The sequence below is a fragment of the Leptinotarsa decemlineata genome, unplaced genomic scaffold (assembly GCF_025532065.1).
Source record: "Leptinotarsa decemlineata unplaced genomic scaffold, Ldec_3_MD MMD2_tig00002159_RagTag_RagTag, whole genome shotgun sequence".
NCBI lineage: Eukaryota > Metazoa > Arthropoda > Insecta > Coleoptera > Chrysomelidae > Leptinotarsa > Leptinotarsa decemlineata.
The window spans coordinates 1,477,756-1,504,240 of record NW_027412574.1 but is presented as its reverse complement, the minus strand read 5'-3'; the positions used below and the strand labels follow the sequence as shown (position 1 = coordinate 1,504,240).

Below are 26,485 nucleotides of genomic sequence, written 5' to 3'. Positions count from 1 at the left end.
ATCCATTTTCTAATCATTAGGAGAGAGTAGTGATTTTGTCATATTCATCTAGTAAAGGAGTCGGCAATATTTCTTTTTCAAAAACATTCTTATTCAAATTATATTATAGACCTTTATTCAAATTCTTTTTTGGGATAGAAAGGTTCTGGCTTCCTACTTCTCCATTTTTTATACAAAAAATGTGGAAATTTTCCAAAGAGAGGAAGGAAGCAATAGAATTCAAAACAAAAAAGAATTGGGAAATGAATAAAAAAACGTTAAGACTGCAAATGTTCAACTAGAATTACGAGTAAATGAAAATTATCAATAAGTTATTTTCCAACTCAACACTCTGTATATTAGGTATTTTATTTTGTAATTTATTCGAACATAGCAGTTCATGATATGAAGAGATATTATTTATGGTTCAACAAATTTAATCATTTTGATTATAATTAAAAACTCAACACCTTAAACTCATCTAACCAAAGTCTCGTCTCTTTCTAATTTCATTTTGTTTTGTGATAAATAAAAATATTTGGAAAAAATTGTATATAATCCCTTCATATTCTCACCCCTCCAAGTATTTTCTTTTCGAGCAAACCTTTAATTTTTTTGTTGTATTGCTCTTTCTGAGTAGATCATATTATGTCCTCTAAATTTTGCTCACTTCGAGTTTTTGATCAGATTGGAGACAAATTTAAACAAAAAATAATTAATAATTTAATCTGTAAAATATTCGGAGGAGATCTAGAAGAATATAACTTTTTAGCAATGAGGAAATATTTCATCAAATTGGTTAATAGACAATATTTCCGTTATTTGAACGTTCAGCTATATTTGTTGGTAACATGATTTATCCAATACATTAGAAGTAGTTTCAACGAAAAGAAGCAAATTTGGAAATATAGGTGACTTTGGTTAGATAAGTCTAATAAGGTGTTGAATTTTTACTTATAATCAAAATAATTAAGTAATACGTAATAAGTGTAACCGTATATATCATATACTGCCATTTTCGAAGAAATTCCAAAACAATAATTCAAGACTTCTACATGGATGACTGGCTTTCAGGTGCGAATAGTTTCGATGAAACTTTTGCGCTTATTTGTGAAGTGAATTCAATTCTCAGTAGCGTAGGATTTGTACTAAGGCAATGGATTTCCAACGATCCCCGTATAATAACTCATCAAACTGATAAAATTCAGTTCATGATTAAGGACAATCAAACTTCGAAAACGTTAGGAATTATATGGGATACAGTTGATGACAATTTTCAGTTTATAACCAAGGTTCCCATTTATTTGAACTTCACAAAACGTAAAATACTTTCTATCATCTCCCAAATCTTTGATCCACTTGGTCTTATTGGACCAGTTATAACAACTGCTAAGCTTATTTTTAAGAAATTATGGCAATTGCGAATTGACTGAGATCAAGAGTTATCTTCTGAATTACTCAAACTGTGGTATGAATTTTATAACAATATTTCCCATGTGAACTCGATCAGGATATCAAGACACATTCTTTCACAGGATGCCTGTTGTGTACAAATTCATGCTTTTAGTGATGCGTCACAACTGGCTTATGGATGTTGCATATATGTCAGGTCAAAAAACTCATTTGGAAATGTTTCAGTCAAGCTGGCTTGTTCCAAGTCCCGTGTTGCTCCTCTAGCTGGAGCTACTATTCCACGGCTAGAATTATGTGGTGCCCTTCTAGCTGCAAAGCTATGCCAACAGGTTATATAATCAATCAAATTAATTGATTGCACTCATTATTGGTGTGATTCAACGATAGTTTTCGCATGAATCTAATCCCGCTGATATTATATCCAGAGGAATGAGCCATCAGCAGATAAGTAATTGTTCCTTATGGCGGAACGGTCCTTCTTTGTTGGCTGCAGAGTCTAATTTTTGGCCTAAGCGTGTTGATTTTGATTTTTTAGATTTACCAGAAATAAGGAATATCAATCTTCTAGTTACGCCTAATATTTCCGATAATATATTGAGTCGATTTTCTTCTTTTCCAAAAATGATTCGCGTATTTGCATACATTATTCGATTCAAAACAAATACCAGTCGAGGGTGTATTGATAAACTCACAGGTCAACTTTCTCTAAACGAGATTTCCCTGAGTACGCAAACAGTGATCAAAATGGTTCAAGGCCGAAAATTTTTTGTGGAAATTGATTTGTTAAAGCGGAACAAAGCCGTTCATTCTCGCAGTAAATTACGTTGCTTAAATCCATTTTTGGATGAATGTGGTATAATAAGAGTAGGCGGACGGTTAGTACATTCTGATTTATTTTTTTCCAATAAACATCCAGTAGTGATTCCAGCAAAAAACATTATTTCACAACCTTTTTAATTAGACATGAATATCATAAAAATGTGCATGCTGGTCCACAATCGGTTCTTTCTAGTATACGCCTGCCATTGAACGGAAGACAGGTAGTGCGTAGGGTATTGCGTAAATGTGTCACGTGTTTTCGTGTTAAACCCATCAATAGTCACTATAAAATGGGCGATTTACCCTCTGATCGGGTAACCCCATCACCACCTTTCACAATTATTGATGTAGATTATTGTGGTCCATATCTCATTAAAGACAGTATATTCAGGAATAAAAAATTTATTAAATCTTATATATGCATATTCATATGCTTTTCATCAAAGGCTATGCACTTAGAACTCGTAAGATATCTTACCTCTGAAGGATTTCTTAACACGCTCAAACGATTTGTTTCAAGACGTGGACTATGTAGTCTCATCTTATCAGACAATGCAACTACTTTTATTGGTGCCGAGAATATCTTCAATGAATCATTCGAATTCTTAGATTCTGACATTATTAAAGATTATCTAATTCAGAACAAAATAACGTGGCATCGTAGCCCTCCCCGTTCTCCGCATTTTGGAGGTTTGTGGGAGTCAGCTGTTCGATTGACAAAGTATCGTCTCAAACGTGTCATAGCTAATATCAATTTTACTTATAAGAAATTTATTACCATTTTATCACAAGTAGAATGTATTCACATTTCACGTCCCTTACTTCCCCTGACGGATGATCCCAATGATTTGGAGCCATTAACACCAGCACATTTTCTCATCGGCAGCAGTCTGCTAGCAGTACCCGAAAATAGTGTTCCCGATAATCGCAGCACCCATGCGTCTAGATATAATCACTTGAAGCTCATGATACAGCACTTTTGGTCCAGACGGACCAAAATCATTCAATCCAGAGCGGCCAGGAGTATTGATTCTGCTATTGTTTTGCCCAAGAAGAGTATTCACCAAAAACCCCAGAAATTCAAAACAATCCAATTATTGTCCTAATGAGTATCTAGTGGACTTCAAAGACTCCAGAAAATCGGTTGGAGGAAAAGATATACATTCTTACGAAACTGCAGTGGCATGAACAGAGTTTGGTGAATTAGTAGGAAAAATTCTCGTTTTCGTTCATCATTAAAACCTCATTTTTGAAATTTTCCGTCATGAGCAACATTTGTAAAATGCTCTTCATGTAGCAAGTGTTAGTCCTAAATTTTCAGGACAACTCTCTACTGATCCGTAAGGAAGAACATGTTTCACATAATCTGAATAAGAACCATTTTTCGAGATGCGATCGTTTCTTCCAAGTGAAGAAGGGTTTCGTAGAAGCTCTTTCACTGAAAGGGAACCAGAACCACGAGGACTGCAACTCATATTTGGGGGGCAAGAATGACCTAAGTCCATTGACTGCACTGAAAAAGAAGAAGGTAGATCAATCACTTGTGAATTAACCTTGAGAGGAGACTGATGAATATCCACATATCTCGGATTATTTCGAAGAGATTTCAGTTCCGTTCTGAAATTAGGGCAATGCATGATCTCATCAAAATTATGTGAAGGAGGAATAGTTCTAAGGACCGAAGAAGCATCACCACGTTGAAAAACAATACTAATTCTTTCTATCAAAAAAGAAGTAGAACGGTGATCTTTCATTGCATGGCCTATTCACCTTCCAAGTTCATGAACGAATAACAGAGACTGCGGGCCATAAACACCAAAACTTTCAACCGCTACTGGATGGAACAGATAGTTGTTATCAAGATTTTTGTATTTTTTTCTTTTCAATTATTCGCCAGAAAATGCTGCGGTTCCAGCAAACTTCGAACTTCCGGCTAGATGGGCTAGACGTGACCGTATCGAGAGTAGACCCATACCACAGGTTTACCGTATTTCCATGGTATGAGAGACATACCATCTGGTCGTTTACCTTAATCTGCCTGGCACCTAAGGGTTCCAGAATTGCAGGAACATACGCTGACAACATAGCTCGTTTCAATATGTCGGTCACTTGGTGACCGACATATTGAAACGAGAAATCTCCTGCAACTCAAACCATGTGTACCTTTCTCATCAACTATACTACCGCAAACACAAGTATGAGGCACACAAATAGATGAACCCATCCTAAGTTCTAGTGCTATTCTGAAAGATCCATCATCTAATAATGTTTCAAGAGATGCAACAGGTAAAGCATTCAGCTAAGCACTCGAATCCTTCATCATTGCTGCTTTCAGACGAGCCTTATCGTACAGACTTGTAGATTTCAGAAGTTTATCAGTTATAATGTTCAGAAGAGATCGGTCCCATGCACTTTGTATTTTCTTTTTATCTGTAGGAGTAGCAATATTAGTTGAGGCATGTTAAAGTGATTCACTTTCAGCATAAAAAACGTCTTTGATATTGATAAATATGGAAGCATGGATGAAATCGATAAGATCAGAAACACTATTGACTGATGACAGAAAAGCTGGTAAAGCTAAGGAAGAAGCCAAATGTAGCCCCAGTCCGCCAAAGTTTACAGGAAGCGTTGTTTGCATCCATGAATCATTATTGAAATGATTGTTTGTAACATATTCCGTGTTGCGGAGTAAATTATCAAATTTGTCTGGCTCTAACTGACTTGACCAAGTGGGGGAACATCTGAGGGCGTATATTAGTTTTGGAACAATTTTTCATCAATAATAATAAATACATGAATGGCATTTAACAAGTGTTGTTCATGACGAAACATTTTAAGAACGAGGTCTCAATGATGAACGAGAACGAGAAGGTTTCCTAGTTATTTATCAAATCTATTTATAAGTGTAAAAATTATAATATAACACTGAATCAATTGAAATTTCGAATGTATCAGTTGGCAAAAATTAAATCATCTTTCATATTGGCAAATCTCCCATCCACAGAAGCTGCAGCAGAACAACATCGTTACAGGGCATATTATCAGCTTCGAACTGGGTTGGGTAACGAACTGACAGCAACAGATTGGGGTTGGAAGCAACATCAACGTGGTATATAATGCCCAAATTCACAGAAAAAAAATTATTGCTCAAAACTATTTGCTGCAGCTGTGAAACTGGATGTGGCTGTCGAAAACATGATTTAAAATGCAAAAATGTATACTCAAAGTTTCAAGACTCTGAAAAATGATTTAATGTGAAAAAAGCCTACTAGGGAGTTGATTATTCAGATGAAATTGTGAATGAAGAAGCAATGCAGACTGGAAATAATATCGGAGGCAAAGACGGTGATGGTCTTGAAGATTTCGCGTCGTTAGACGCGACGGAAGAATGCCATGAAAGAGACAAATGTATTAAAAAACATTATAATGAATGGATAACATAATCAGTGGAAAGTCTATAAATTCAAGAGTACGATTCACAGGTATATAGAATAATGTGGTTAGGAATTAATAAAGCAGCTATTTTACTGAAAAAAAGTAGCAGACACACATTTCAGATGAAATTATTTTTAAATCCTGTCTTTGATATTTTGAACAACTATTTTGTCATGTTTTTTGCAACCTTGATGTTGAATGGATTCATAATTTTTTTGTATATCAATGTAACCGGGAATCTTACGTAATACGAGTAATTACTATGTTAATTTTAATGAATAGCTACGACGACCTTCAAACCCGAATGAAGATAGTAACACTGATAATTTTTATAGAAAAAAATTTTGGATTCGTTTTTGTTTTTGCATTCTCTGAGAATATTTACCAAGGTAACGTATATTTTTTTACACTATTCAAAATAGAGATTTCAACAAACAAAAAGTCCACCGACTTTTTCAAAAAAGCAGATATTCAGATACGTGAAATTTCAAATGGAAAATTAGGGTGCGTTTTCGATATTAAATCAACATGAGGTGAAAAATAAATATTTCAAATCCAAAAAAATTACATTGTGTTTAGTGCATTGCACAACAAAAATCATCAGGTGTATCATGAATGTGCCTAGTACCGAGAGCTGTAAAAGTTTTTTCAGCAGATATAAAATCTTAACACTTCCATCGTTATATATTTTTGAATTATGTCCCTATATTTTTAAGAATAGGGATAGTTTTGAGAAGAATTCTTACATCAAGTAAATACTCGTTCTCAAAATCACTTCCATATACCAATTTGTAAAAATAGAGTACATTTCTGCTCTTCTGCTAATAATGGCTTACTTGTATTTAATAAATTACCAAATGAACTGAAAAACTGTTCTTCGTTATTGACTTTCAAAAAGCGACTCAAAAAATTACTTCTTACAAGATGTTTTTATTCTACGGATAAATTCTTTTCAGAAGATATCTCATAAGAATATTGTCATTAATGTTTCTGTTATATTTTACATTTTCATATGTTTTAATATATTTTTAACGCCGAGTCTTTGTATTCCAAAGCTCTGAATGCGATATTGTTAAATCTACCTTCTATGTTTCCTTTTACTAGACTTGATTATTCAAATCCAATATTTTGTCTCTTGGGAAATACATTAGTATTATTATTATAATTTTTTTCACCGTAGTGTGCGCTGGTCAGGCCCGAAGCCCCGATACAACCAATGACCACTCCCCACACCGTAGGTTAAGTGATCATTGGATCCGAGAGTCATGGGCCATGAGCAAGCGTAGTGAGCCAAGAATGACAGCCATCTGCATCTGTGCGGCTAAGATTTCTGCCTTAGTGCGGCAAGCCGGTATGATTTTAAGATTCGAGAGTAGAGAGGGCATCAATCCACCAAGGACTCCAATAATCAGAACAACCATCTTGACAGAGTGATCTGGTTAGAGTCTGCGGAGTTCGAAGAGAAAATCTCGATATTTTATCGGTTTTTCCTCCTCTTTTCTGATGATATTTGTCTCGCCAAGAGCTGAAATCTCCACGACAAATATCGTTTGGCTCTGGTGGTCGAGAAGGACTACATCAGGCTTATTAGCTTATATGAGCCTGAGGGTGGGGAACGAAGAGTTCCAATAAATTCGGCACTTCTCGTTCTCCACAACGGATTCAATATCCCTCGGAGCGTAGGGCAATACTGGTGTCTCGTCAATACCGTAAGAGTACTTTATGGCACTATTGAACTCTTAGGGCCGCGTTGTGTCGATGGATATAAGCCGAGACCGCATATGCTGGACATGCTGATAGCAAGTGCATTAGGGTCTCGGGCGCGTCGCGGCAGGGTTTGGCAAACCATGATGAACCCTTCAGTTTCCGACTTCAGCCCACTCGACCTGAGAAAAACGAATGTCAGGCGCTTTGATAAACCAAGGTCTCCAATGTTATTGAAGAAGATCCTATGGACTGGCTTATCCTTGTGTTTCCGCAGAAGTAAAGTGATCTCTGCGGCTTTTATCTGAGCTTTTTGCTGAATGGGATCCAACTCGGTGACAGAGTTGTGGTCACCTCGTTCAGTGTCGAAAAGTATACCGAGTTCATCAGCTGCATTATTTTTATTATTATTATTATTACATAAAAAAGGTAAGTTTTCACCAAATTCTGTGATTTTTTTGTAAAAGATAAAAATAAAAACCCAGAAAACGAATTTTTCACATAAATTTTGAGGTTATGTGAAAAAAGTGTGAAAAAAGTTGTAGATCTTTTCATTACCTACAATTTTGCTATCTAACTTATTTGCATAGGATATCGAGGTGAACTGATTTTTACCATTGAAAACTCACCCCCTTATACTTCCCGACCTCAAAAGGACCGCAATTCAGTTTTCTTACCATTTTTCTTATGTTCTCTTCCTTTTTCAGTTGGTTTCATCTTACTGTTTTCTTTTGGTTTCAAAAATTATCGACTATATTCAACAATGAAACTTACCCGACATTGTGATGGTGCATCAGAAAAAGAAAAGGTGTCAACGATGGAATCGAAACGGACCGCTTTTTTGTTGGTCGCCTTTCTCCTCGGACACAAAGAACACATTCCTCCGGAATTATTGTTGACAGTTGGCATATTTTTACCATTATTGTTCACTGAAAGGCTTTGATAACCAACAAAAGTTTGTTGAAAAAAAGATTTCACATTCGTATCACAACTTTATTTTGAAGTAGTTTATACGGCAGATGACGATTAGGTATTGAAATCGATAATCATTTCCAACCAAGCATTGCAAAAAAATCAAGTGATAAATCATTTGAAAAAGCTAATGTCTTAGCGAAACATGTTGGGATATATTTTTCAAATAAAGTTTGTGGAGATCAAATCGTGAGGTGTCGTTTTCGAAAAAAAAAAATCAATTTACTGTTGACTTGATAGTGTGTCATAGTAAAGTATCACTGTCAGACATATTTTATTTTTAATTATGTAAAAAAAATCATTTACTTAATAAAACACTGGTTATGCATACTGTAGTAAACACATTTGTATACAATATAGGTATCCGAGATCAGTGTGGATAGAGAAATAGCGATGGAAAGAGAATCGCCCAGCCGCTTGCGCATGGCGACCCGTCACCACGGTATGCCTCGCCACGCCAGCAATCGATTTTACGTGCGACTATAGATGTTTTACATCGAAGCAAGATGTTTTACATCTTATCTTGCTATACTGTTTCATTTGGTATGAAGTTTTGTCAGAGGTAATGAATGGATTTTTGAATTTATCTATGGATTTTATATTTTCATTATTGTATAGTATATCATTCGCCTTCTCAGCCGAAGTAAATGCGATTCTCAAATACCTTTGTTTAGTATAGTTTTCATTTATCCTTCAAATTCGAAACATCGTCTTCGGGTGATGACCAGTCATCACCCGAAGACGATTGTAGATACCAACAATCGAAACGTCGTGAACTAACGTGACTTGGAATCTCGACACTTTATTTTTATTATTTTCTTTTTTGCATTCCTTTAATTTTCATTTATTCAATTATTATATTTTTACTTGTAGATTATTTCACTATCATTTCATTTCAGGTTTATTGTTGCTTAATATAATTGTTATTTTCAACTATTCTTTTTTTAATTATTCTTTTTTACTTGTTTCAGGGATTTCAAATCATTTTATATAGTAGACAATGGAAGTCCGAACTAGTGAAATTCATCACGAAACATTGTCAATCACCTTCAAACAAAAGAATAGAATATAGTTAAAGCCGGTCCTGACTACTCTGTTCATCACCAGTTTTTTATTTTCTTTCACACCAGAAGGAAAAAGCGGTTCAAGTTTTCACACCGATAGTTTTGATTTTAATTCTACCGACCTTAAGTTTTTAGATGAGATAAGTCCAGATTGTTGGATAATGCCCAAAGATATTATTCCAATTATGAAATAATGTTGAGCAGTGACGACCTCTTTGTTGAATACTCATAAGCTGTCGGTCTAGACAATTAATGTGGCAATTTTCTAGTATAATAGGTGTAATACTAATACATGTATCTCTTATTTTTTGTTTGAGATGGTGGATATCTGTACTTAGTGTTGGAAAAACTTTATCCTTTATGTATCCCCAGACAAAAAGGAGTAAGATCTGTGGATCGAGCTGGCCAGTTAGTTGGTCCATCGTTTGCGATCCATTTTCTTGGGAATATTGGATCTAAATGTTCCCTTACTATTGCTGCTATACGGGGAGGAGCGCCGTCCTGTTGAAAATATTTTATTTCATGGCGGATATTCAGTGGAAATTCATCTAAGTAGCCATCGAATTCATTCAATACAACATGAAGATACATTTCACTATTCAAATGATCATCGTAAAAGAAAGGGCCAAGGATGTTTGTTCCCACAATATATAAATGAATATTCATTAGTATTATTCCACCTGTAATAGATATTACTGGTAAACCAACCATTGTTGGTGAATTTTGATTCGTCCGTTCATATAATTTGTTTACAAATATTTCCAACTTCCCTATTTCTACGTCTTAACCATTTCGCAAATGGTACTCTCCTTCCGTAATCCCTTTCATTGAGGTGATTAATTTTGCATATATTTGCATATATTTGTTTTTTTTTTATTATTTTGGTGGATTTTTCAGAAATCCCCATTTCGTGGGAAATTTCTCGTAAAGAACAATCTTGATTAGCATAATTTTTGTAGCTGGCCAATCCTAAATTTAAAAAAAATATGTTTTCATTGTGTAAATTTTTATGTGGTGATATTTGCCTATCCATAACATTTATTTGATTTCTCACACTGCCAGTAACCACATATTTTCTTGTTTTCTTTCTGTCAAATGCACCATACTCCCTCAAATTTTTTTCTAATCGTCTAATTAAACATTAGAATGTTCGGAATACGACGATTCGGGTATAGCTCAACTTACATATTCCTTGCCAAAAGAGGATTTCTACACAGTAAAAAGTATTTTTTTAAAAGAAGATCATAGGTTGCTTTCAAATTTTTATCTATTTGGAAAAACTATTACTTTATGCCAACATCGCCATGTTCCACCAGAAAATCACATTTTTTTTCAACAAAGAAATCAAATTTCTTGGCCTTTCAACGACATCATTCATTTGATTATATCATTGCGAAAATGAACTTTTTCGAATCAAGAAAATATTATATCATCTCAAAATCCACCACCTATTTGAAGGGAAAAATAAACTGTTTCAAATGGATAGCAATATCAACTTGATCTGAACACATAGTGTTTGTTTGAATTTAATACTGTATCCCTTCAAATAACTCAATTCGTTCATAACAAGAGTTTTGTGAATCTACATACAAAACTATATTATGATCGACTGAAAATAACAGGAATTTCAATTTGAAAAAAACTGTGGTTCTCTGGTCTTTCTATGACCCTCTAAAGTGAGAACGGAGCGGGGAATTCCGTTGTAAGCATCGCGTACGCGCCAGTATGTGTTGGAAAGTGATGTTGGTGTGTTGCGATTTTGAGGAGGAAGTTTTTTATGTGTCTGTAGGCAGTGCAATTTGTTTTCCATTATTTTGTATCTACCATAATGGAACATATTTTACAAGATTGGGGACTTGCACAGTGGAGGGATATTTTCATGGGTAAGTATTATAATTGGATAAAACTTCGCTATATTAGTAAGACCCGCGTTGTAAACGTGGTACCGAAGAGAAAGTGGTAAACTTTGACGGCAACTCTTAATTTTGCCTTCATTTTGCGAAAATTATACCAATGCTCCGTAATTTTTACACATGCATTATTACATTTGCCGAGCTCTGCAAGTGTATATTAATTTCGAGTGAAAAATCCTCCACGTTGATTCAAATTTGCAAATCTCTTGTTTTGAAAATACATTTTATCTTGTTTTAAATAAGAGCATTTTCTCTAAATGAAATTTGATTTTCTCTTCGACCGAATTCATTTGTCTTCGAAAGATAGAGGTACTTACAGTTTCGACAATAAATTATAATACAGAAAATACCAAAATAGGCACCTGTAGGTATAAACAGCTTCTATATGTGACAGCCACTTTTTGATTTCAACATGTAAATATTTGTTGAATTCCGAAACGTCTTTACTTTCTCTAATCACTTCAGAAATGTTTTTATGTTATTCATTGGAAACAAATTGAATATACCCTACTCTGCTTGAAATTATTTCATAGATTACCTTTAAGTAATACCTAAGAAATAGGTAGAAATATTACCAAACTCACTAAAGATGAAATATGAATTTCCAAAAACGTGAAAACAGTGAATGCTGTTATTTAAATAGCGAACCATATTCCTTTAAGTATGTTTGTATGATCATGAGCTACATTTTTTTATTGAAACATTTTATATTTTTCATTGATCCTCTAATGATTATTTTGAAAGGCAATTTTTCCACTTCAAAGGGATTTGAGATACGTATTTTGAATTGATTATTTATTTCTGATCAAATAATGTTTAAGCACCTTTTAACTTTCTAGGAATCGTATGTTAAATAATAAGACCTCAGACAAGTTTAAAATTTTGAGGATCATCAGTCGCATGCGAACAACAATTGGGCTGGTTAACGAAATAAACCCACTTAAACAGTGTTTTATTGAATTTTTTTTTCTGATTAAGTGGCTACTGTTTTCATATTTTTAAGGATGAAGTGCTGATTTCTTCTTTCATTTCAGAATCCGGCAATTGTGGACAAACAAAAGCAGAATGCAGAACTTGATCGACGATAGTGATTTTTTTAATGTTATTTACCAGAATGGCATCTAGTTTTAAAAACTTCATTTGTGTAAAATTACTAATAAATTATTTCATTTTATTGTCTGAGTTGTAATGTTGTTTATAGGCTTCGATTTTATTTTATTTGTTGATTTGCAATTTGTCAAGAATATGTTCCTTTTTTATAAATGTTTTCTTATTGAATATTTATTTCTGTTATTTGTATAAATGTATAATCTCTCGAAAGTGTGCGGTTGGAATATGATATTTAAGCAAAGATTAGCAAAGAAAATTTAGTTCTCTATTACGTTTTATTTTTTATCACATGCTTTTTCAGGATAATATTTATGATTTGCATTTGCTTCAAATAAACCAATCATAATATGTAATGTATTATTTAGTTTATTTCCTTACCAGTTATAGCTGTTCATATTACAGAGGAGATACTTTGGATTCAAGTAAGTAAATACATCCAAATGAGAGGGACAGTTTATAAACAGAAGCATAAGTTCATCTTTGATGAAGTAAATGAGCTCATTTGATTTATACAAATAGAAGCGTTTCAATGAAAAATGCTTCTCTTCGAAGAAAAACAATTAATTTCTCATACGGAGACATTTAAATAATGTTCCAAGTAAACATATCATTCTTTCAAGACCCAAAACAGTTTTGCTTCGAGATTAAATTTTGCTCAGACTAAAGAATGCATACTTACTTCTTTTGAGCTGATGTGATTATTTCTATCGAAATGTATGCACAATCTTGGTGGAATATTTTTTTTTTACTTAAAAGAAGCGTTTATTCAGTCCATTTGAAATAATGATTCAAATTCAACTTGAGAGAATATGTTTCTCACTTTAAAAAAATATTTCTTCATGAATATAGGAGAGCAAGATTTCTTCAAATCGAGATAATGTTCTTCACTTTGAGATTTTTATTTTTACCGTGTATTTTATCTTGCATAACTAAATATCATATCAGTCCTTTCATCATTTGAATACATCTTTGATATGTTCATAAACGTCTTACACTTCTCAACAGATATCAACTATGCATTCAATTTTCCTGCCATAGAAACCAAGCGAAGCCTACGCGTGTAAGATCGTAAATGAATTGAGATGTTATTTGATGATACCAAATTAAACAACAATCGAATTTTGACCAAAAACTGATATTTTCGTTACTTCCAGGATTGAAAATTATAAAAATTTAACGAATTATAATAAATTAGGGAGAAATAAGCCTTGAAAGAAGGATTACGGCAATACAAAAAATTCCAAAACGAAAAAGCTCGAATTTTTATTATGTTAGGGTACCTACCTGTCGAATGTATTGGGTTGTCTAGATTATATTTTGAAGAAATCGATATAATTTACAAAAGAAGTAACGACAGGACCGTAATTTAAAATTGTTGTCACTGATGATGGTAGTTATTTCAAATGAAACGCTATAAAAATATCAAATGTGATATTCCCTTGGATTGTGAATTTATTACTTCATCAATATCTGTAATAAAAAAGAAAAAGTTGATGGTGGCCATGTTGACACGAAACGTTTTATCGAATATTTATTATTACATAGTTATAGTACATTTCGAATACAATAACATTTTCCTTTTCTATTTTTGATATTCTCCGAAATAACAATTCCACTCGAAAAAAACGAAAAAATGAAAAACAGCATTTTTGGTTTTCCTCGTATTAACTCGAGAAGGGCGAGAGTCCCCGTAAATTTTCTTCGACCATTGTATTGTTTCCGATGAAAGTTACCTTTTTCCCATTTAATCGTTCTCATATCTGTTAGGGTTTAGTTAGAATATAGCAATGTTACCACTTTATAAAAGAAACGGCTTGTATATGTGACTTGATTGAACGTCATATATAGAGAATTTTTGAATTCATATGATAACACCTTTCTGTGGTTAACTCAGTAGTCTACCATTTCTTTAAATTTTTTCTTCTAATTTTTTAACTTTGAATTTTTCAACACTAGAGAAGATTATAAATCCAAAAAATCAACCAAAAAACCGATTTAGTTTTATTGAAACAAAATGTTTTCTTTTTTTATCTAACATTCGCAACATTCAGTTGGTAAAAAAATCTACAGCACCTCTCTCATATTTTTGAGTGAATAATACACTCGTCTAGCAAGTTTTGCTACTATGTAACTGTTTGGTAAAGAATAACTGAAACTTGAATAATTCGTATGAGTGCTTCCACCTGACGTTTCTAGATGAAAACAACCTTATTGATTTGGCCATTATTGATTACGCTTTCACGTGAAGCTACCAAGATGCAGATGGCGACACAATAATGTTTATTTTGAAATAAATTCACAGAGGAAGAAACTACTGCATGGTTACTGTTTTGTAACTAATTAAAATATTGAAAAATTTGAATTTTCACGAAAATATTAATCTGTGGGTCGTAGATTTTGTCATGAAAGGTAACAAAAGCGGAAGTATGAATTTTCGAAATGTTAGTAGAGTAAGATATATGTAAATGTTGAATGTAATTATTGCCAAGTCTAATTTAATCAATGACTGTATATAATGTGATACCAATAAGATCAGTGTCTTGAACAGAAAACAATATTTGTCAATGATTCAATAATAAGGTATTCATTATAGAAAAGTAAATTTGCTATAAATAAATGAAGATGGAGAACACAAACTGAAGAAGAAGTGATAAACAGAAAAAAAAAATCTGTGATCAACACTTTTGATATATGAAAAGGGGGTGATGTTCTTTAGGTGATTTGGTAGTTATTAACATGAAAATTAAAGAAAATGAAATGAATATATATACTCATTAAGTAAAACACTCGGTCAAGTGAAAATTTTCCTATTCGGTGAAATATCTGGCAGCATCTCCATTACATAAAGAAAGGAAACCACACCATTTTCTTTTCCGATATATTTTAGACACATTTCATCAATCATCCAAATATTTATATCGATATTGGGCCACAAATGGATCGTGTAACTTCGTATGGAAAGAATTCAATAAGCTTGAACTGCCCTGGTCGTTTTCCAGACACAAAAAAATAAGAAGGTCGGGGCGAAAGAAAATGACCGATGATGTTTGGGAGTTTGCAGTAACAAACTTTACGTTACAATCTCAAGGTTCTGGAAAAACGTTGAGATGAAAAATGTCTACTATATGGACCCAGAAAATGGAAAAACAAACAAGAGTTGAGGAAGTATTAAAATGTGTATAATTGAGTAGAACTGGCCGATACTTGATGAAAATCCATATTAAAAAAAACTAATCAATACAGTTTACTCTATGATTTTCACTATAAATGATTATAGTAAAAATCATACAATAAACTGTATCGTTCAATTTTTTATTAATGTTTATGTTGTTTCATTTCATATTATAAAACTGTCATAAAAAAAAATAAAAAAATTCTCAGTGAATACATTGATGGATGTAGCCGTTACTACGTGGTAGTACTAAGTGGTAAAAAACATAGAACTTTTCATTTCTCATTTCATTATTCCCAGTGAACTCAATCCCTATAACAGATTTTTATTAATATTTTTTTGTAAACCTACAAAACAAAATAGATAGGTAGATAGATGAATTTTTATACATGTTGATATCAGTATTACAAAGTTAATAGAAATACATATTAAGTGAAACATGTAGCATATTCTATTCCTAGCAGTCTGAGGTCACCTAAGCTTGTATTGTACCCCTCAGGCTGCTGAATTTTAACATAAAATATATACCAGTGTACTAATGCTACCTAACTAAAAATGTAACTTAGTTTTAGAAAACAGTGTGAATAGAGACATATGTGGGCAGAGTGTTAGGAATCACACGTTAAAAAGTAAGACCTCGTTAGTCCTTAGCTCGCACAAGTTTCTCAACTTCTGAGAGTTGTCATTCGTATGGGGGCGGCAGCTGATTAACGGAAAAACATATTTTAAACAGATTTTTTTAAACAGTATACACCGATGGAGGTTTCTGATTCAGTCGTTCTCAAAGATATTTTTCAGTTGATTATAATGGTTTTTAATGAATGGTTTCATTTCTTTCTTGAGTTTTTTGTGGCTTTTGATATTTTTTATATGTGTAGGTAGCTGATTGTATAGTTTAGGACCAAGGTAAGTGACGAATTTCTGGTTGTGAGTCAATCTGCAACGTGGTATATTTATAGCTTGGCTATAAATTCTTGTATTCTGCGTGTGATAAATTATATATGTTAATAGGTTTACTCATTGTCCATAGTAAGCATTCATAGCTATATATTTTCCTTATGTTAAATAGACCAGTTTCTTCATATAAGGACTCGGTTGAATATCTTCGAGTGTTTCTAAACATTATTTCAATTAAAGTGTTTTGAACTATATCTAAATTGTGTAAGGAAGTCTTGAATAATTCCCCCCAAACAATGATACAATAGCGTATGATTGACTCAGCCAAGGCGTTATAAACCAGCAACATAACGTCTTTTCTAAGAATATTTCGGAGTTGATAAAATTTATAAATAAGCTTTCGAAGTCTTTTCACCGTACATTTTACATGTTCGTGTCAGCGTAGTGATTGATCAATCATGATACCCAAGCACTTAGTTGATTCTATTTCATTTATTTCTGGGCAAGAGCAATTATAATTCTCTGAGCAAGTTGATTTGTGAATAGGAAGTATGTGGTTGATCTTTTTTTTTATAGAAGAGAAAGTTATGCACTTTGTTTTGTCTAGATTTAGGCTCAGTAAGTTAGTACTTAGCCAAGATTGAATTTGTGTCATTCCAATTCCTGCTTTTTCATAAACTTCGTTCCATGTTTCACTTACGAATGCTACAGCCGTATCATTAGCGTAAGACGTTAAATGCCCTTCAAAATTTATATTGTTGAAAATATTATTGACATACAGTAAAAATAGTATGGGGCCCATGACAGTTCCCTGTGGTACAACCCTGGTAACAGGCAGTGGATCGCTATAAGACTCATTCATTTTTACTCTCTGTATTCTGTTTGATAGATAATCTTTGAATAAATTCAATGCAATGCATCTCACTCCCACGTTCTCCAATCTCTGAAAGAGTATGTTATGTTCGACGGTATCAAACGCCTTTGGCAGGTCTAAAAATACAGGTGAACAATGAGGTCAGTTGTGAATAATTTTGAATAGTATGTGAAGGTTTTGATGATAATGAAAAATAAATCGAGTACAAAAAAAAAAGAAAATTGAATGGAGAAAAGATAGAAATCACATCATTGCTCCTGTTTATAAAGTTTTCACAATTTCACAATTTCATTACAATTATAGTGTTCGTTTCGGATGTTATTATTGCTATCATTTTTTTCTGCTTATTTGAACTCATATAATATATTTTTGATGTAGATATGTTTCAAATAGACATAAAAGGTTTCCTTATTTGAAGTTCATTGTAGAAAACGTTCAGAGCAATGGAAAAAATATGCATAAGTACCTAAAAATGAAAAAAAAACTCTCGAAAAAATCTACGACACATAGGGAAACGTGGAAGTGGTTATTATGTTTTTATTCAACTCAGTCAACCAATTTCCAGGGCCGTAATTTAAAAGGGAATAATTCACACAATTATAATCGAATATTACCGAAACATCCCGAAATAAAGAATTGAATTTAATTTCTCAGTATGAAGTGAACGTCTACGGTCCAAAAACTACAACAAAAAATACAGGTCCGTATTTAAAAATTCAAAGATGGGGGTGGCCCAAGTCAGATGACACCCTGTATAAAAGATTCATGGATACATTCTGAGAGCCCACATCAAGTGCCAATAGCAAAATGTGGACAGATTTTCAATATTTCTGCGAATAAAGAAGATATAGGCAAAAAAATAATTTGGGATTTTTTGTTTTTTTTCTGTATATCTCCAGAACCAAAAGAGTTAAATTCGATTCCTTAACATCACTGAATAGGTCTCAAAAATACACAACTCTGCCACAATTCAACCGACACTCTATTTCTTATCGTTTACGAGATCCCCATGTACAGAAACGACTTTGATTAGCTCTGTATATATATATATATATATATATATATATATATATATATATATATATATATATATATATATATATATATATATATATATATATATATATATATATATATATATATACATAATTCGTGGACACAACACTCAAAAAATGGGGCAAACCGCGGACACGTGTTTCTGGCTATTGGCCTCATCAGCGCGGTGCAGCCAAGTGTGAAGATGGGCAACACTTGTTTGCCGAAAGCAGGAAACAACACATACGCACGGAGTCAACAACGCGCTGATGAGGCCAATAGCCAGAAACACGTGTCCGCGGTTTGCCCCTATTTTTTGAGTGTTGTGTCCACGAATTATTTCATTCTTGATTTGTATCATACACACTCGATAATATCTCTATCTGTATTTATATCCTGGACCCGGATGTCACGCAGGTAGCTATAGCTGCCTTCGTGGTCATGTTAGATGTAGCCTAGGAATTCTAGGTCTTCTAACTGGAACCACAAATGTGCGGTTGGCTTCTGTTGTTGACTCCGTGCATATGTGTTGTTTCCTACTTTCCGCAAACAAGTGTTGCCCATCTTTACACTTGGCTGCACCGCGCTGATGAGGCCAATAGCCAGAAACACGTGTCCATGGTTTGCCCCTATTTTTTGAGTGTTGTGTCCACGAATTATTTCATTCTTGATTTGTATCATATATATATATATATATATATATATATATATATATATATATATATATATATATATATATATATATATATATATGTTATCGAGTGTGTATGATAAAATCTAAAGGGGGAAATTCGTGGACAGGTCCATCGAATTTTCGAAAATAATTTTCAGGGTAGTCAAAGTTTCCACCTAAAACATAACATCGAGAAAACTGATGAACCACGATTTTTTCAAATGGAAACAATACACTATCCTATTATTTTTGGATACTACGAAAAAAAAGATATCAAATTCATAAAATTCCTATACCTTAAATACACCCCTGGCAAAATATATCCGATTTTGGGAAATATTTGAAATGTAAATTATTCCAAGCAATACCTTGAGAACTAACAAATTTGGGTATAGATATTGTTATACAAAGTGGGACTAAAATGTGCTGAGAAATTCAAAAATGTAATGAAATACATGGTGTTCTATTTGAAATAAGGAAGTTGCCCTCAACTTCTGGTATAACAGAAAGAGACCAGAAGTTGAAAATATTCAAGTTGAGAAAGTCATTTTATAAAACCCACTATCACAAAATTTCAAGTTATAATTTTGAATCGTTCTCCATATATTCTTAACGAACGCTAGTCGTGAAAGACCCTGTATCAAACGTCAAAGACAAAATTACAAAAAAATTTCAATGAAAAGTAATTTACAGTATTCCTTGCTCTATTGCGGTGCTGAATACATAGATCAAACAGCCACACTTTGAAATGACTGAATTTCCTCACATGACAGTGATTGCAGGCTACACCCTAAGAGGTGTGCACTCAGTGAACATGTCTATTGGGAAAGTCATGCAATAAGCTAATGAAAATAATGTTTCGAAGAGAATATTCTTGGAAATGGCATTCATCTCACAATCACAAAATTGTTTCAATAAAATTAATTCAAATAGATGAAAAATTGGGATATTCTAGATAACTCATTTGATGTTACTCAATCAATATAACTTTCCGTATTTCATTAAATTCCATAATAATACTAGAAAAAATTCAAATTGCATAATACTGATTTCTCACTCTATAAATCACTCCTTCAAAATACCTACAACTGTTGTTTGACTAAATTTGCTCTAGCAGCTTAGGCCAAGTGATCTCTTCTCCCGTATAATTCAAATGACATTCCCGATTTGTTTCTAACCTGTGTAGCGAAACGTGATTTCCACAGCGCCACTTCGTTATAGAACCCACAATACATTTCTATGTGCTCTAGGCAGGGCTACGATTAGCAGCTCGAGAAAGGTTTTTCAAGGCGAGTTTTTTTAGTTCCACATAAAAACGGCAACGGCTATTTCGATCGTGGTTACTGCAAAGGCCATTTAAAAGTCAGAAAAGATCGACACATTGATGAAACTGTTTTCGTGCTTTTGGTTGAATAAAACTCATAATATTATCCTTTTGATATTTGGTTGGTGCCTGCACTATTTTAGGTAGGTAAGGATATAAAATTCAAGTGTAAATCTAAACGTGCACTATTTTAGTTTTGTCAAGTCATCTGAGAATAAACAGTCTACCACATTTCTGCTTTTCACTACAAAGAGCCAGGTTGGATCCACTACAACCCTGAGATACCATACGATCCATTACATTTTGGCGATCAACTCGGGCCTGGTTTTTTCAGTCATATCCAAGCCAGAAAATGGTGGTGGAAAATTCTCTGAAAAGATACCAGCTACGGAGCGGGCGAATGATGGGAACCGATGAGGAGGCAGAAAATATAATTTTCCCAACATCGCAAAGTACGGATAATACTGGAAATCAAGGTAACATTTCTCCATTGTATTCACCTCTGAACATCAACAGCCCGGTAACAATACCTACTCTTGAGGCACCTTTGGGGACAACTCCAATGGTACCACTGCCAGGATACGATTTTTCATCACTTGGAGCTACATCATTGGTTTTTTCAAAACAACCAATCACAGTACCAACTGTACAAGTTTTTTCTTCTCTGGAGCAGGATCTCCATAATATTAATTTAAGTGAGGAGAACAAGGGGCCTAAGCAGAGTCCAAGAAATATAATACCTAATGTTTTACCCCCTTTAAAAAGAGCAGAAGTGAATTTTGCTACAACCCTGGTTACGCCTATTGTTACTCCAAAAATCAGTTACATTCCTACTAGTAGCGGGTTACATTCTTCATTAAAACAAAGTTTCAGTCATAATATGAGGAAAGAAAATGATTTTCAGCCAAATATAAATCGTTTAGGCTTACAAAAAAATCCTCAACCCGTTACATTCACTAACACTAATACTTATTCAGATAGAAATATAGAAACATTTTCGAATCCACGAAATAATTCATTATTTTCTGGTAACTAACAGAATGGTAATTTGTGTTTACCTATTTGTACGAATTGTAATAGTCAGGGAGCATATTCCATAAATCCCGATGCTGTTCATTTTCAAAACTCGCATAGAGAAAACTGTAATTTAGGGATTGTACCAGCAGCTTTCGAATATTCTTGCGCAAATAATAGGATTCAGGCTGTGAAAGACTTAGAATCATGTAAGTCCTTACCTATCTATGATGGCGAGGGCTCACTCCACCCAATTGAATTTCTAAATTATATTGAAACTTTTATCGATGTACATAATATTGATATGAATAAGTTTTCCTTGATGGTTAATCACTTGTTCAAAAATTCAGCCAAACTTTGGTTTCAGGCGTATATTAATTTTTTTGGAAATTACACTGAATTCCGGGCCGCATTCGTGGAACAATTTTGGAGTGCCAACAAACAACTAAAAGTTAAGCTACAGTTAGAATCGGGGCGTTACAGAGACGGTGATGGCGCGTTCGTCGACTATTTCAATAAATACGTTGTTATGGCAAAATACCTACATCCCCCCTACTCCTCGGAGCAACTGTTAGCCACAATCGCAAAACATTTTCCACCGAATATTTCAGCAGTTTTGGTCGGGGCGAATTCGCTTTTAACAGCAGTTGATCGACTTAGACAAGCCGATTACTATTTTTTCAACGACAAAAAAGTAACTTTTAGCGACAACTATCGTAGTCAGACTGCCAATTGTTTTTCTCTTCCCAAACCGACACCAACTGAAACTAATCAATGGAAAACAGACGGTCAAAAAGTCGATTTCAGAGCCAACCGGAAAGATTTTGGTGGAGTCTTCCGAAAGAAACACATTTCCAGCCTCGACATATCTTCCCCTGAGGTACCGCTCTCGGAAAACGAAGAGGACTCCCGTGTGCAGGCTCACGCGTGGGAGCAATCCTAAACAGAGCCACACTTATTGAAAATTTTCCTCGTTCAGACTTATTGGAAGAATGTGATTTTAACCATGCGCCGGTTGACACGCGATCCCCCGTTATTGTAGTCACATTATATGACCAAGAATTCCCAGCCATGATTGATACAGGTAGTACGGTATCGGTAATCTCGATGGTGGTATGGGAACAAATTTCTGATCATAAAAAATACATTCCCCACTTTCCGTGTCCCGGAACCCGAGTGGTAGGTGCATTTCAATCGAAATATAAAAAAGTGTCATTTCAAGCCGATATCTCCTTTTTACTGAACGAAACGAAATTTTGTCACGAATTCCTTATTATTTCTGATCTTTCTTATCCAATTATCATTGGGGTGGATTTTCTAAGGATTTATGAGGCAGTTCTCAACCTACAGAAAAAAACGATAACCTTACATTTAGAGGACCGTTCTTTGAACATCAAAGAAAGGTTGTTTGAGCATGAATATGGCAATGTGGAATCTCCCCGCATTTCTGCTATCGTCAATAATGCGGTTCAGAGACGCAATGAAGCCTTGACGGTTTTTCTAAATCATGAAAAGGTGGAAGTATCACAAATTTTTGATGCTAACTGTTGCCTGACCAATGATCAGAAAGATATGTTTGCGGAGTTAATCCAGAAATATTCAACGGTATTTTCGAATATCCCGGGGCGTACAATGTTATACGAGCATCCCATCGTACTCAAAAACGACGAAGAATTTTTTGTTCGACCATACCCCATTCCGGTGGCTCACCGAGACGCTGTAAATTCAGCTTTAGCCCAGATGGAACAGTGGGGTGTTATCGAGCGGGCCTCTACTCCCTAAATATCTCCCCTGATGACGACCATAAAAAAAGATGGAAACGTCAGGGTTTGCCTTGACGCGAGACACCTCAATAAGAGGTTGGTGCCTGATTTTGAGTTACCATTGCGCATTGATGACATCGTTCGTTCCTTGGGGGGCAAAACTTTTTTGTCAAAAATTGATTTATCCCACTCTTGCTGGCAAATTCCAATAAAGGTCCAAGACCGAAAATACACCGGGTTTATGGTTAACGGAAAAACGTACCAATTTTGTACTCTACCGTTTGGGCTGTCCACGGCAGTGGCGTCGTTCTCGAGAGCAATGAGGCTGGTTTTCGGGATGAATACTGTGATTTTCTCCTCACTTATGTAGACGACCTCTTGGTGATGTCATCTTCTTTTGAAGAACATTTACGACATTTGGAGAAAGTTTTCTCCAGGCTACAGCGGGCAGGCTTAACGGTTAAATTGGCTAAATGTAAATTTTTCCAGAACGAAATGCATTTTCTCGGCTATGTAGTTTCTCCGAAAGGTATTTGTCCAGATCCAGAAAGGATTCAGGCCATCCAGGATTATCGACGTCCTACCAACTTGAAAGAGCTACAAAGGTTCCTAGGCCTTTGTAATTATGACCGAGCTTTTTCACCGAGGTTTGCCGACCTTTCGGAGCCGCTTACCTCACTCTTGCGAAAACCTACCAAGTGGAAATGGAGGGAGGAACAGGAAACAGCTTTCCAAAGTCTCAAGCAGGAACTCCAAGAATCCACTCTGTTATATCACCCTGATCCCACCTTACCGTTCCATGTAGCAACGGACGCAAGCGATATTGGAATCGCGGGACAGCTCTATCAAATCAAAGACGGTGAAAAACATGTGGTGGCCTGGGCGAGTCGACTGTTGATAGAAAGGGAAAGACGATACAGTTCGAATGAAAAAGAAGTATTAGCTGCACTCTGGTGTATATTACGTTGGAGAATTTACCTCCTGGCCAACGAGTTTACCCTTCATACGGACAGCCGAACTTTAACCTATCTCAACTCTTGTCGACTGTTGAGTCCAAGAATCACGAGATGGGCTCTTGCCCTTCAGGATTTTACCTTTCAGATTGTACATGTGCCAGGAAAGGAAAATTTTCAGGTCGATGCATTATCACGATACGCTTGCTTAAGACTTCCCACACCAACTGACAAATGTTTCAGAGTAACCTCTATTCAACTTCCCGTTCAGATTGGCGAGAAGTTGAAGAAAATAGGTGAGTTGCAAACCGACGATCCTAAACTTTGCATCATCAAAAATAACATTTTAACGGACGTTGCGATCCAAGCAAAATTTGCCATATATAAAGACATTCTTTATAAAAGAGGAGACGGTCCAAACATTTTCCTTCTCTGCATTCCAGAATCGCTTATACGAGACCTAGTTATGGGTGCGCATGAAGCTCTGGGACACTTCGGAGTCTATAAAATATGGATGGCTCTGAGAGAGGAAGTTTTTTTTCAAAATATGCAAAGAAATATTAAGAAAATAATTAAATCATGTAATGTATGTCAAAAATCCAAAATATCAATCTTACCAAATCCTCCCCAAATACCGATACTTCCAGAATCGAAGACGGACTTACTAGCTATGGATGTGCTTGGTCCCTTGGTGCGCAGTCGCGGAGGGGCTATGTATATTTTTGTCATTTATAATGTATTCACCAAATACGTGACATTGTATCCGATAAAAAAGGCAAATTCTGTCACCATGTTGAACAGGCTGAAAAAAAATTATTTTCCGTTGCACGGTCTTCCGAAACGTGTACTTCATGATAATGCTACACAATTCTCTTCGAAAGTTTGGAAAGCCACTTTAGAGACATTGGGCATTAAACTTGTCTATATTTCTGTACGCCACCCAATGGCCAATCCGTCGGAACGTTGCATGCGCGAAATTGGCCGAATTTTGCGTTGCTATTGTCATGACCGGCATTCGAAATGGGCGATGGATATTCCGCTATTTCAGTCCTTTTTAAACTCAGTCGTCCACGAATCCACCGGCTTCGCTCCTATTGAGCTTGAGTTCGGAAAGGATAAAGTGAAGTTGTTACCACCTGATATCGTCCATCCCGATTATAATGCGGGAAACCAGTCGCAAAACGACAAACTAGTTCTGGCCGAAGCAAACCTTAGGTGCAGAGCGGAGCGACGAGCCGCAAAACACCCGGGTCGCCCTTACACCCGTTTTCAGCCGGGTGACTTAGTTTTACTTAAGGCCTACAATATTTCTTCATCCATTCGGGCCGAAACGAGAAAGCTTTTGCTTCTCTTTGAGGGTCCCTACCGGATCAAACAAAAAATTGCAAATGATACTTATATCCTTTGCCAGCCGGACCAAGATCTTGAGCGTGGCATGTTTCACGCCAGTCACCTAAAACTTTATCATTCGCCAATACAAACTGTGAACACTTCACGATAGAAAGTATTCATCTTGAGGGGGGACAGATGTAGCGAAACGTGATTTCCACAGCGCCACTTCGTTATAGAACCCACAATACATTTCTATGTGCTCTAGGCAGGGCTACGATTAGCAGCTCGAGAAAGGTTTTTCAAGGCGAGTTTTTTTAGTTCCACATAAAAACGGCAACGGCTATTTCGATCGTGGTTACTGCAAAGGCCATTTAAAAGTCAGAAAAGATCGACACATTGATGAAACTGTTTTCGTGCTTTTGGTTGAATAAAACTCATAATATTATCCTTTTGATATTTGGTTGCTGCCTGCACTATTTTAGGTAGGTAAGGATATAAAATTCAAGTGTAAATCTAAACGTGCACTATTTTAGTTTTGTCAAGTCATCTGAGAATAAACAGTCTACCACATTTCTGCTTTTCACTACAAAGAGCCAGGTTGGATCCACTACAACCCTGAGATACCATACGATCCATTATACCTGTTTGAGTTTCACATGGTGCATACATTTCATTTTGTTACTTTTAGGTCATAATATTAATCAATGTATTTTCAATATTTGACTTTGAACAATTTTATATTTCATCAACATTTTTTCTAACAACCTCACTTGACAATGTAAGTATTAACTATTTCTTCATTCTATCATTCAAATAATATAATCCTATTCATCATTTTGTAATTCCCTGATGATGACAGTATTCATTGTCGAAATATTGGAAATATGATGTTTTAAGAGTACACCCAGGCTTTAGCTGCATTCCATATATATATGGAACGAAGGAACTAACGGGACTTTCAGTCAAACACGTTCAAAAAACAAACTTACTCTATTTCACAAATCGTCAAGCTTTCATCTCTGAATAGAGACTTCGTCAG

The 26,485-nt window shown here is 34.8% G+C and overlaps 1 protein-coding gene across 11 annotated transcripts in view; it reads right to left on the bottom strand.

The window, feature by feature from the left end:
- Positions 1-26,485, bottom strand: part of dlg1 (MAGUK family member discs large 1) — an 889,881-nt gene that overhangs the window by 399,125 nt on the left and 464,271 nt on the right. For 2 of the 11 annotated variants that reach the window (XM_074177013.1, XM_074177014.1), the window contains exon 2: positions 8,125-8,341. The exons of 8 other annotated variants lie outside the window; for them this stretch is intronic. In XM_074177013.1, coding sequence (XP_074033114.1) covers positions 8,125-8,341 — 217 coding nt within the window. The remainder of the gene's footprint in view (positions 1-8,124; positions 8,342-26,485) is intronic. One more of the 11 variants, XM_074177015.1, reaches the window with a different exon arrangement.